Here is an 11,798-nt window from a genome sequence, read left to right on the forward strand (position 1 = left end):
CTCCGGCCAGTGTTTGTTTATCACGTCGGATCGGGCCCGCACGCTGCTCCGCCTCATCCAAAGGCATCTTCCCTTCTGCTGCCTCCTCACTTGGACCCAGCCCCAGGGGCCTGCCCTTCCGACTCCGCTTTCTTCTCCCTGGACACCAAGCCCTTCCCCCATTTCTTGCTGGTCATGATCCCTTTCAGGGCCGCCTTTCTGCTCAGGCTCTGCCCTCATCCATCTCCCCAACACTCTCCTTGGTTCTCCAGTAAAATTAGCATTACTGTGCTGGACTCTGGGGGCCCAGGGAAGCTTGGGACTGGAGGGGGTGGACAAAGAACTTAACGAGAATGGCCACCCACACCAGGCCCATTTAATTCTCCCAAGATGGAGTTTGGTTTTGCTACCTGCTGTTTTGTGACCCTGGGCACCCCTGGCTTTGTTGAAGGGGCTAGGGGCTGCCCCGTCCATCTTGAGCTTTGGTTTCTCCTAGGACTGGTGGGGCCAGAAGACTGGGGAAGAAGTCGTTTGAAAAACTTCGATTTCTTATTCCTTTTTACAGGTGAGGGAACTGAGCCTTAAGCAACGTGCCTGGGGTCCCCCAGATGACAGGTGATGCTAGTGCACTCCTCAGCGTCCTCAGACTTGAGGCCCCAAAATCCATGCATAGGAGGGGCCCATGACAGGAAGGCTGCCTGGAAGCTGAATGAGTATTTCCCACTTTCCAATTTTGCTTTAATGAACCTGTATTATTTTAATATTGGAAAAAATGTATGTAACCCAAAGGTCAGGTTCAGTCTCCTGTCCCCTGAGATTTAAGTACGATTGACTCAACACCCCTCCTCTAATCCACATGGAGTAGAAGTCTAAGCCTCCCAGAGCACTTCAGATCCCATGGTCACCAGAAAGGGCCACCCTTTTCGACTTCCACAACTTCCCTCCCAGGCAGTCCCAGATGTAGGAGGCTTATTGAAAGAAGAGAGGATGTTTGTCAAAAAGGATCTACTTCGACTTTAGACTTGACCATTCAGTGCCCTGGTCCTTTAACATCCTGGCTCTTAAAAGCCCCTCCATGCCTTTCCTTCCCCTTCACCAGAATAATCCCTGGCTTCAGGCCATAGTGCTGGCTTCTCTCTCCCTCCCTCCTCTCCCCCTTCACCCTTACCTACTGGAGACCACCCCCAACCTCTGCCCTGCCACCGGGACTCTCTGTTCTTCTATCAAGTGAAATAATCCAGCTGTTTCAATCCCCACCAAACTCCATGCAGGTCCTACTCCGTTTAACAACCCATTCTGCTGCTCTGCAGAAAAAGGGCCTCCCTGCCAGTAAACAGTACTCACCCTCCTTAGGAGGCCCTTGTAATTTTAGAGAGAGAAAAAACGGCCTCTGTACGGATAAGGTCTCTCCATTGCAAGCAACTGATGATGTAGCTTAAGCAAAAAAGGAATTGATTGTTTCAAGTTGCTGGGAAGGATATGTTAGTGATTAAAGGAAGAACTATAGGAACCAGGGCATCCATTGGGCTGGAATCAAGGATTCAACCCCACCAGGACTGTTGCTTTGTTCCTCTCATTCCTGATTATCTCCTCTGGGCAGGGAACATGGCAACATGGCTGCATCAGCTTAGAAATCCCAGGAAGGGGGAATTCCCTTGCGGGCCAGTGGTTAGGGCTCTGTACTCCAGATGCAGGGGGCCCAGGTTCGATCCCTGGTCAGGGAAATAGATCCTGCATGCATGCCACAACTAAGAGTCCACATGCCACAACTAAGAAGACCACATACCGCAACTAAAGAGTCCACATGCTGCAACTAAAAGATCCCGCATGCCACAACTAAAGACCCCGCATGCTGCAACTAAGATCCGGCACAGCCTAAATAAAAAAAAAATTTTTAAATCCCAGGAAGGGAGACCTGCTTTCTCCCAGTCTCGGTATACCTATCCCTGGGAAGGCCAGTGATTGGCCCTTTTAAATCACATGCACATTCCTTGGGCCAATTACCACTGTCAGGGAGATGGGAGACTACAATTGACTAGGCTGAACCACAAGTAAGCCTATACTTGAGATGCAAGCACAGCCAGGTGATTGACAGCATCACCAGAAAATAATGGGTAATGATGGAGAAAAAACATTCCAGGAGCAGAGACAGCTTATATAAAGATCAAGTACCCCTGGGAGGAAAAGAAGCCCGAAAAAAAGGGATAGAGAGTGGCAGGGGCCAGTGTAACAACTCAATTTGAAGGCAATGAGGAGCCTTAGAAAGTGTGACCAGGAGTTCTGTGTGACTGGGTTCTCCTTCAGGCTTTGCCCCTGTTTCATTCAATACAAGTCTACCAGCCAGGCCTGTGCAGGACACTGGGGATTCAACGATGAACTTGACAAACATGGGCCTTGACCCTCATGGAACTCACATGGCCTAGCAATGACCTGCTGGGAGGCAAATCCCTTCCCTCTGGGCCCATTTCCTCACTAGTTTAAAAAAAAAAAAAGAAAGCACCAGTGATCTCTATGGACCTTGCCAGCCCACAAATGCTGAATCCTTCCCATTCTTCCTTTCTCTCTTATCTCCCTCACTTCCTTTCTCCAATCTTCTCGACACTCCTTTCCTTTAAAGAAAGATTTACTGGGACTTCCTTGGTGGCACAGTGGTTAAGAATCTGCCTGCCAATGCAGGGGACACGGGTTCAATCCCTGATGTGGGAAGGTCCCACATGCCACGGAGCAACTAAGCCTGTGCGCCACAACTACTGAGCCCACACGCCATAACTACTGAAGCCCGTGCACTCTAGGGCCTGCGTGCCGCAACTATTGAAGCCCGCATACCTAGAGCTCGTGCTCCACAACAAGAGAAGCCACTGCAATGAGAAGCCTGCGCACCCCGCTCGCCACAACTAGAGAAAGCCAGCACGCAGCAACGAAGAGCCAATGCAGCCAAAATTTTTTTTTAATTTTTTAAAATAAAATAAAATTTAAAAAGATTTACTAGTGGCCTAGTGGTTAGGATTCCGAGCTTTCACAGCTGTGGCACGGGTTCAGTCCCTGGCCAGGGAACTTAGATCCTGCATGCTGTGTGGCGTGGCCAAAAAAGGAAAAAGAAAAACAAACAAACAAAAAAGATTTACCTCTATGTTTGTTTAGTGAGGGATGCAAAGAATACAGACAAACACCTTGCCAGTGGGCCAGACCCTGGGGCTACATAGCTCTAGAATGGCCATGAGCAAGGGGAAAGGGCATTCCAGGTGGAACACTGTGGACAAAGGCCTTGAGGCAGGAAAGTGGAAGACAATTTCAAGGAACTCAGTTCAATCAACTTTCACCAACACCTACCTGGGCCACACGAGGTGCAGAGAACCCAGGCCTTTATCTGACAGATCCCTTGCCCTTGCAGAGCTCAGAATTCAAGGGATCCAGGGATGAGTTAACAGAAGAGAAGCTGAATCAGGGAGGCCTTGTGTTTGAACTTTGTTCTGTAGGTGACAGGGAGAATGACAGGCTCCAACCTGGGCCACTTCACTCTATTTTTCTTCTCCTTTTCCATCATGTTCTCTGTTGCTTTTTTCCCCCTGGAAAAGTCACTGGCCTAAACTCTAGTCCTAGATTTGAGTCCTGATTGCCATTTACTAGCTGTGCAAACTTGGGCTACATACTTAGCCTCTCTGAGTCTCTATTTCCAAATCTGTAAAATGGGGCTAATGAAACCTGGTGGAAGCTTTCAGTAAAGTCATGCACATAGAGCACCAGGCAAGAATGTCGTGCACCTCTAGCACTGAGCAAGAGAGGCTGCTGCTGCTCCTACCTTTGGCTTCAAGGGGCAGCAGAGAGCCAGCCAGCCATGTCCCCAGGGGCTGGGTGATGCCCAGCCTTGGAGAGGGTTGGGGAATCTCTCTCGACTCCCTCTGCCAAGTTCCTCACAGTCCTGCTCAGGTGCTGAGGAACTTGGTGGGGAGGGGGCGCGGGTCATTTCCAGGGGAATCCCCAGGTGGGAAAGGCAGAACTGCCTCCCTCACCCTAGAGGGTAAAGCTTTCCCCAGACCCCCCAGGCAGGACCCCCACATCCCAGCCTCATTCTCAGTTTGAGGAATGAGGAGGGGCCCAGGGAAAGGAGGATACTTGAAACACTGCCTTCCCTGACTTCTCTCTCAGACACCTTATTAGACAGCCCCTCCCTAAGGGACCCTCTTTTAGAAGGAGGGGGCGAAGTACAGATGGACCCCCCCCCCAGGTTACCATGGAAATGGCAGGGAAAGGGTTGCTATATCTCCATGGCAACAATTGACGTCAGCGCTACCCTTTCCCATCGCTTGATATGAGAAGGGGGCAGCCACCCCAACCACAAGCAAATCCCCCACAAAGCCTCCTCCCTTTACTGAGCCAATCAACCAAGGGGTCGACAAGCTTAATATAGCACAGGAGTTAAAAGCACAGACTCTGATGTCAGTCAAACCTTGGTTCAAATCCTCTTTCTGCATCGTTTTAGCTGTTTGAATTTGAGCAAGTCCCTTAACCCTGGAAGTCTAGTACGTACAACAGGGATAGTAAGCTACATGCCTCCGAGGGTTAATGTGAGGATTGCAGGGGATTATGCAGGTAATAGGCAGTGGGCCAGCTCGTGGGAAGTGCACACTGATGCTAGCGACTCTCTAGAGTCCTGGGGACTTGTCAGGGCATTGTGGCTTCTCAGATATAGACTCGAAGCCCCTAAAAGGCCCCCAGAACCCCTAAGGACTGGGCCCTGAGTTTGAGCATTCAGAACTGGGGGCGGGGTCTCAGGGTGAAGCCAGAGACAGTGGAGCTTCCAGACCCTGAGGAAACCCCAATGCCACTTTCCCTGCAACCCCATCACATCTGGACCCTGACCCAAATTCCCCTTCCTCCCCCCCGCCGGCCTCCTCCTAGGCCTCCTTAGCAGGCATCTAACACTCGGGACTCCATCTGCTCCTCTAGGAAAAAGCAGGGATGAGGGCCGTGGGAAGACATCAGGCAACCTAACACCAGGTAGATCAGTGGGTTCGACCCCACAGGAATATGGGTGTCCCAGCTCCCACTGGCCTCTCCCCACCTGCCCTTGGGGTAAGGATACTGGAATCATTCTCACTCCCTCTCTCTTCTCCAATTCCCAGTCCTGGTGCCCACAGTCTATTCTGCTCCAATTCCACCGCACTGCCCTGAACCAGACCCCCATCGCTACTCATCGTGATTACTCCAGCAGCCCCCTAACTGGTCTTGTGCTTCCTTCCCTGCTTGATTCCTCTAGCCCAGAATTATTCTATAAAGACCACAACCCAGCCATGTAATTCTCCTATTTAAATCTCATCAATGGCTTCTTTACATCACTCGTCCAGCCATGTGGACACCCCTGAGTTCTTCACAAAACCTTCTTCCCACCTTTCAGCACATTGTTCCTTCTGCCTGGAATAGCCTCCTCCCATCCCCCTTACCTCTCAGATCTCCACCAATTGTCACTCCTCAGAGAAGCCTCCTCTGACCACCTGTCCTTCCCCTCCCATAGCACCTGCTTGTCCCACTGTGTACTCATCTCTTCCTTGATCCCTGTTGAGTGCCTGTTTACCCCATTACACTATGGACTCACGGAGGGCAGGGGCTGTGTCATATTCATCCTAACATCCCGGGGCCTAGAATGGAAGCGTTCAGGAGTTGGTAGAATGTTTACAGATTAGACTGGCTAGTGAATGACTGCTTGATCGGTCTACAGAGAGGCTGAGCACTGTGAGGAGAAGGAACAGCAGAGCCAGCTGCGGGATCTGGGATGGCTTCCCTAAGGAAGCGACACTGGAACTGAGATGAGAAGCAGTTACCCAGACAAGGACATGGCGGTGGGAAATATCCCTGGCCCTGGGACTGGTCTGTGCCACGAGTGAACGTGGTGGTGAAGACACAGTGAAGAGGGACACATTCATGTTTTGGAAAGACAATCCTGGCTGCTCTGTGAGAACAGACCACATAAGAGATTGAGAGTAGCAGCAGGGAGATCATTCAGGAGGCTGCGGCAGCCTCCCAGGTGAACGGCCATGGGGCCTTGGACCAGGTGGTAGCGGTGGAGATGGAGAGAAGCAATTGGATTTCAGACATATCCTGGAGAGGACAGGATTTCGTAACTGCTTGAATATGAAAAGGGAGGGACAGGGAAGAGTCTAGAACCAAGCCCAGATTTCCAGTTCAGGCAACCGAGAAAACGGCCAAGCTGGGGAACATGGGAGGAAGGGCCGGTGTGGGGCATGTTTGCTGTGAGGTGAAACATCCAGGCGGACGGGGCCAGGAGATAGGTGTTGGGCAGGGAAGAGAAGCTTGGGCTGAAAGAGAGAAGTGAGTCTCTGACACAGGCAGACACCAAAGGCATGGGAACCCATGAGATCCCCTGGGACAGACTGTAGAAGGCCCAAGAACACCCATGATTAGGCAGTGAGTGAAGGATGAGAAATTTGCCATGTGGCGGCAACCACATGGTTGCAAATAAATAGCAAAGAAATCAAGAGTCCACAGTGTCCAGAAAAACAAGGGCACAAAAGTGTTTCAAATAGGAGGGAGTGTTTGTGTCAAAGTCAGCCACTGCTAAGGGGTCAAATCAGATAAAGACTCACGAGCATCCCTTGGATTTAGCAACAGGGAAGTCAGTGGTGACCTTGACGAGCTGCCCCTGTGGAATGGTGGGGGAGGAAGCCAGACTGCAGGGGTTGGGTGAGGAAGTGGAAACAACGTGTGTACACAACTCTTTCAAGAATGTTGGCTGTGAAGGGGAGCTGGAGAAGGACCTGGGGTCGAAGGAGGGCTTTCTTCTTTTTCAAACATAGGAAAGACTAGAGGCTGTTTGTTTGCTGCTGGGAAGGAGCCATCAGGGAGGGAGAACTTGGAGACAGGTATAGGAGAAAGGAATGAGAGGAGGGAAATTCCCCAAGGAGGGAAAAGAGGAGGTGGAATCCCCAAATATAGCCACACAATTGGGAGGGGGGCAAGTCAGGGCCATACAGGGCTCTGGGGCTCAGAACAGCTGCCCACTGTCCCCAGCAGCCAGTGTGAGTCACTGGGGGGAAATAGCCCAAACAGGCAGTGTGGGAAAGGGAGCGGGGCCAGCGTGCTCCTCAGGATCCCCAGAGGGTGGGGGAGCAGGGCCCAGCCTGGGCTCTGAGCCCGGAACCCCATGCTCTGAGCAGGGCAAGGGCACAGAGAGGTTGTCTCACCCTTTGTAAGGATGGGCAGAGTAGTAGGAAGCCTGGGTCCTACTACTGGGTTTTCTCTGCCCCTCTCTGAACCTGTTTTCCTTTCTGCAAAAAATGTAGGCTTTTAATTTTTTTTTTTTTTGGGAGGGTGGGGGGGTGGGGCTGGGGGAGGTGTCAGGGACCCTTTCTAGATTCCTTCCAGAAATATATGTGTGTTTGAACTTTGCAAACAGTTTCAGGCCTCCTGAAGCTCCCACAAACTCAGTCCTGGCTTCCAGATAAGAACTCCTGAACTAGAGGTGGCTGAGAAGCCTTCTGCCTCTGATATCTAAGAGTGCCCCAGAGCAAGGGAAAGGCTCTTGTAAGGGCCATGAGGGCAGAGTTGGGAGGCTCTTAAGCCCGGGAGCAGTGAGGCCTTCTGAGGTGTGGTTTCTTCCTGAACACACCATCAGGGGTGTGTAAGCAGAAGCTGGAGGCCCCTGGGTGAAATAAGGAAGGGTTTATCCAAATGGCAGCTGACCTTCCTATCCTGGGCCCCCTCTTGCTGCCTCTGCCTGTCCTTGCCTTTCTGTCCCTGATCCTGGGGGAGGAGGGTCTCAGGGGATCCTCCAGCACTGGTGACCAACCCCCTCCCACTGAAGCAGCTGAAGACAGACCACGGACTAGACCCCGCCAGAGGGGCTGGCGCTGCCCCACCCCGCTCTGCCAGCTGCCGCCTCCTGCTAAAAACAGCGGGGCCCGGGGGGACTATGGGCTTTCAGGCCTCCCCCTCCACGTCCCAGCAGGTATTAAAGAGGCCGAAGCCGGGCCAGGAGGACTGGACACTATGCTATTCACCGAGACTGCCCACTTCGCGGCGAATTTTCTTCTGTCCCGGTGAGGGGGCCCGGGAGAGGGTGTCGGCGCGATGAAGGGCCCCGGTCTGGCAGCTGGGGGGGAGGAGTCCAGATCCTTGGGAAGGCCCCGAGGGGGGCCTCTAATCCCCCTCCCCGCCCCTCCACATGGGCCAGGAGTGACCCCGACCCTCGCGCCGCCGCGTCTGACACGAGACGGCCGCCTACTCCCCGCCTCTCGTGCCTCCTGGGGTGACCGCTGCCCGTCTACCCCGCAGGCGCCCCCGGGCCACGCCCCCGCACCGCCTTGACCAGGAGTTGTGTTTCTGGGGCTGCCGGGGCCCGGCCATGCCGGCGCCCGCCGCCCACCGCAGCCTGGGCGACTACTGGCTGAGCCCGCAGCGCCGCCGCCCGCCGGGCGCCGCCTGGCGCTGGCCGGCGCGCAACCTACTGCTGCTGCCGGGTACCACCGGGCTGGCGGACTTACCCTCGGCGCGTAGGCCCAGCTGCTACGGCGCGCGCCCGCGCCTCATGTGAGCGCGCGGGGGCGGGGCGGAAGCCCTGGGAGGGAGGGGCGGTGCCTACGGCAGGGGAGGGGTCTGTGGGAAGGGGCGGATCCCCAGACGCGAGGGTCGGACAGGGGTTGGAAAGGCTGGGCTTGACTGTACCTAGGAGCGGGAGGAGTGGGAGGAACTGAGTGGGAAGGGTGGGGCCTGAAGCGGCTGACCACGGAAGGGACAAGGCGAAGCGGGCGTAGACTCAGAGGGGGCGGGGAGCCTTGCCGCCGTCCTGTAGGCCCAGTTTTCCCTCCCTCCAGGTGGAAGCACCGGTGGCAGAATATTAACTACCAATATCTGGGCAAGAGGAAGACACATCTAGTTCCCCTGCGCCCGTGAGAGCCGGTGAGGGGCGGGGCCAGAAGAGGGCGCGACCTCGGAGGGGCGGGTCTAGAGGCGGGGCCTGACGGAGGTGGGGGTGGGGAAAGGGTGATACCCGGGCACGAGGTTAGTCCGCCCTGCCTTACAGGCTCGAGGACCCAGAAGGGCCGAGCCGCAGTGAGAGAGGCCCCGCAGGCCGGGCGTGGGTTTCTTCAGGGTTATTCAGCCCTGCCCTTCTCAAACCACCACAAACATTTTTTGGAAAATTGACATTCGACTATATTAAAATTTCTGTTCATCAAAGGACAACTAAAGGAGTAAAATAGAGTTCCAAAGAGGGCTCTTCAAACATAATGCCAACTTGGTGCCCTGCGCAGGGAGTGTGGGAACCAGAATAGGTCATGCCCTTGGGCACCAACTGGGTCGGTCCCAGGACAGGAGTCACCCCAGCCCCAGGCCTGATGACCAAACTGAATGACCTAAGGGAAGCAGCCTGCTTGAAGGACACTGTCCTGTGTGTGTCTGTGTGTGCTTGATATTTTGGGGCATCTCTGAATGTTTGCATCACCTCTGAGCATGGCTCTTTTTCTCTGTGTGTCTGTCTATCCCTGGTCTCTGTGTCCATTTATTTCTTCAACAAATATTTATCAAGGGCCTATTTTAGAGGGTTGTGCCAGGTTTATACTCTGAGTCATTGAGTTCATATTGGTGAAAAGAACAGTTGAAGTTCCTGTCCTCATGGCACTTACATTCTGGTAGGGAAGACAACAATAAAAAAGTCAGAGATATGGGGACTTCCCTGGTGGTCCAGTAGGTAAAACTCTGTGCTCCCAATGCAGGGGGCCGAGGTTCGATCCCTGGTCGGGGAACTAGATCCCACATGCATACCGCAGCTAAGAAGTCTGCATGCCGCAACTAAGAATCACGCATGCCGCAAGTGGAAGATCCCGCATGCCACAATGAAGATCCTGCGTGCCACAACTAAGACCAGGCGCAGCCAAAATAAATAAATAAATATTTTTTAAAAAAAGAGATAAACAGTGTGCTCTGTTTGAGAAGATCGAGGTGGGCCAGGTGCTACATTATATGGAGTGGGCAAGGACTGTGTCTTGTTCACAGATCTAGAACAGTGCCTGACTCATAACTGGGGCTCACTAAAGGTTGCATGAATGAATTGGTTGGCTGAGTGGTCCTGTCTGAGGAGGTAACTCTTAATCAAGGCTTGAAGGATGAGAGATCAGCCACTCCAGACCTGGGAAGAGTGTTCTGGGTGCAGGGAATAGCATGCATATGTCTCGTGGGTGGCCCTTTGCCCCTGGCTGTCTGTCCTGGAATACCTCTTTGGCTATGTCTCTGTTCCTGTCTGTTGTCTCTGTGATCTTGGGAGCCATGGGGCAGGTTTAAATGGGGCCCCTCCAGGCTCTCTGGAAGTGAGGTCACTGCTGAGCTCATTCACTCCACTGGCCCACTCTGGCCTAACCAGCCTAATCTGGACATTCCCCTGGAAGCAATCCCTCCCCTCAGCAGCCTCTGTCCCACGATCTCTGGCTCCTTCCCAGGATAGCATCCTGCAGTCTGGAAGGAAGTCCTTCGTCCTGCGTAACCACAGTCCCTGCTGGGGCAACCGCAGCCCTTTCCTCTCATTCTGCCTCATGGGCCAAGAGGAGGAGATGGGCTGGCCCTGCGGCAGCAGATCCTGCCGGGACAGAGAGCCCAGTAAAGGCCTGACAGAGTGGAGGTGACAACCCCTCTGCAGCCCCAGCGAGATGAACCTCAGAGGGAAAGAGACCATCACTCATCTTAGGAGTCTCTGCCACATCCATTATTTCATTTAATCCTTCAATATCCCTGTTTTGTTTTTTTTGGTTTTTTTGTTTTTTTTGTTTTTTTTGCGGTACGCGGGCCTCTCACCACTGTGGCCCCTCCCGTTGCGGAGCACAGGCTCCGGACGCTCAGGCTCAGCAGCCGTGGCTCACGGGCCCAGCTGCTCCGCGACATGTGGGATCCTCCCGGACCGGGGTACGAACCCGTGTCCCCTGCATCGGCAGGTGGACTCTCAACCACTGCGCCACCAGGGAAGCCCAATATCCCATTTTTTAGATGGAAACTCAGGCAGGTCCAGTGAGGAAAACATGGCAGAACTGGGACCAGAACCCAGGTCTCTTGATGGAACAGTTATAATCCTAACAACTCATATTTATTCCACATTTACTTTCAGCCAGTTATTATGCTAACACTTCGCAGGCCTCATCACAACCCTATGAGGTGGGTGCCATTGTTATTCCCATTATTCTCAGATAAGGAGACTGATCAGGGCTCAGAGCCATTAAATGACTTGCCCGAGGACACCCAGCGAGTTCACAGCAGAGCTGCACGAGAGCCCAGACAGTCTAGGGTGCTCGGCTACACAAACTGTGCCCCAGGTCCCAGAGGAGTGTCACAGATGTCTGTTTTCCAGGGACTTGGGAAGACAGGCTTCAGGTTCATCTCCTCATGATCCTGAGGCTAACTTGTGCCAAGCCAGGATGAGCAAGAAGATGGCCTGGAACACTGCACAGTCCTGTGTCCCCTCTCAGTGGATGAAGATTGTCCACCTTTGCCCTCTCCCCTGGTATCTCCATGTTTCTGCCCTTCACTGCCCGAATAAAGCAGCTTTCACTGCTCTCTGGCTCTCCCTACTTTGGGGGATGATGATCTCTGTTCTCCCCATCCACACACACTGAGTTAGACTGAACCCACAGGGCTGGGATGGCCTCTGTAGCCGCCCCTGAATGTCCCACTGCACCCGTGACCACCCCGCCATGGGGTAGACTGAGTGAACCCGACTTGTTCCTCCTCCCCAGACTCTCACAGGCCATAGAAGGAGAGGCAGAGACATACGCCAGCTCAGTAAAGTGCCACAGAGGGTGACATTAGTTTGTTTGGGGCAC

The 11,798-nt window shown here is 53.6% G+C and overlaps 1 protein-coding gene across 2 annotated transcripts; it reads left to right on the forward strand.

Annotated features, from left to right (window-relative positions):
• The first annotated feature begins 7,305 nt into the window (after positions 1-7,305).
• On the forward strand, positions 7,306-11,515 carry LOC113621889 (uncharacterized). Of its 2 annotated transcripts, none has more exons than XM_027109283.1 (4): positions 7,306-8,033; positions 8,269-8,523; positions 8,808-8,892; positions 11,327-11,515. In XM_027109283.1, the coding sequence occupies exons 1-3, from the start codon at positions 7,666-7,668 to the stop codon at positions 8,884-8,886; spliced, it is 702 nt and encodes a 233-aa protein (XP_026965084.1). In that variant the 5' UTR covers positions 7,306-7,665; the 3' UTR covers positions 8,887-8,892; positions 11,327-11,515. The 2 variants fall into 2 exon arrangements, with proteins under 2 accessions (XP_026965084.1, XP_026965086.1); XM_027109285.1 differs by lacking the exon at positions 11,327-11,515 and adding an exon at positions 9,708-9,757.
• The last annotated feature ends 283 nt before the right edge of the window (positions 11,516-11,798 follow it).

Source organism: Aethalodelphis obliquidens, unplaced genomic scaffold (genome assembly GCF_003676395.1).
Source record: "Aethalodelphis obliquidens isolate GAN/ISIS:26980383/991018 unplaced genomic scaffold, ASM367639v1 scaffold9, whole genome shotgun sequence".
Taxonomy (NCBI): domain Eukaryota; kingdom Metazoa; phylum Chordata; class Mammalia; order Artiodactyla; family Delphinidae; genus Aethalodelphis; species Aethalodelphis obliquidens.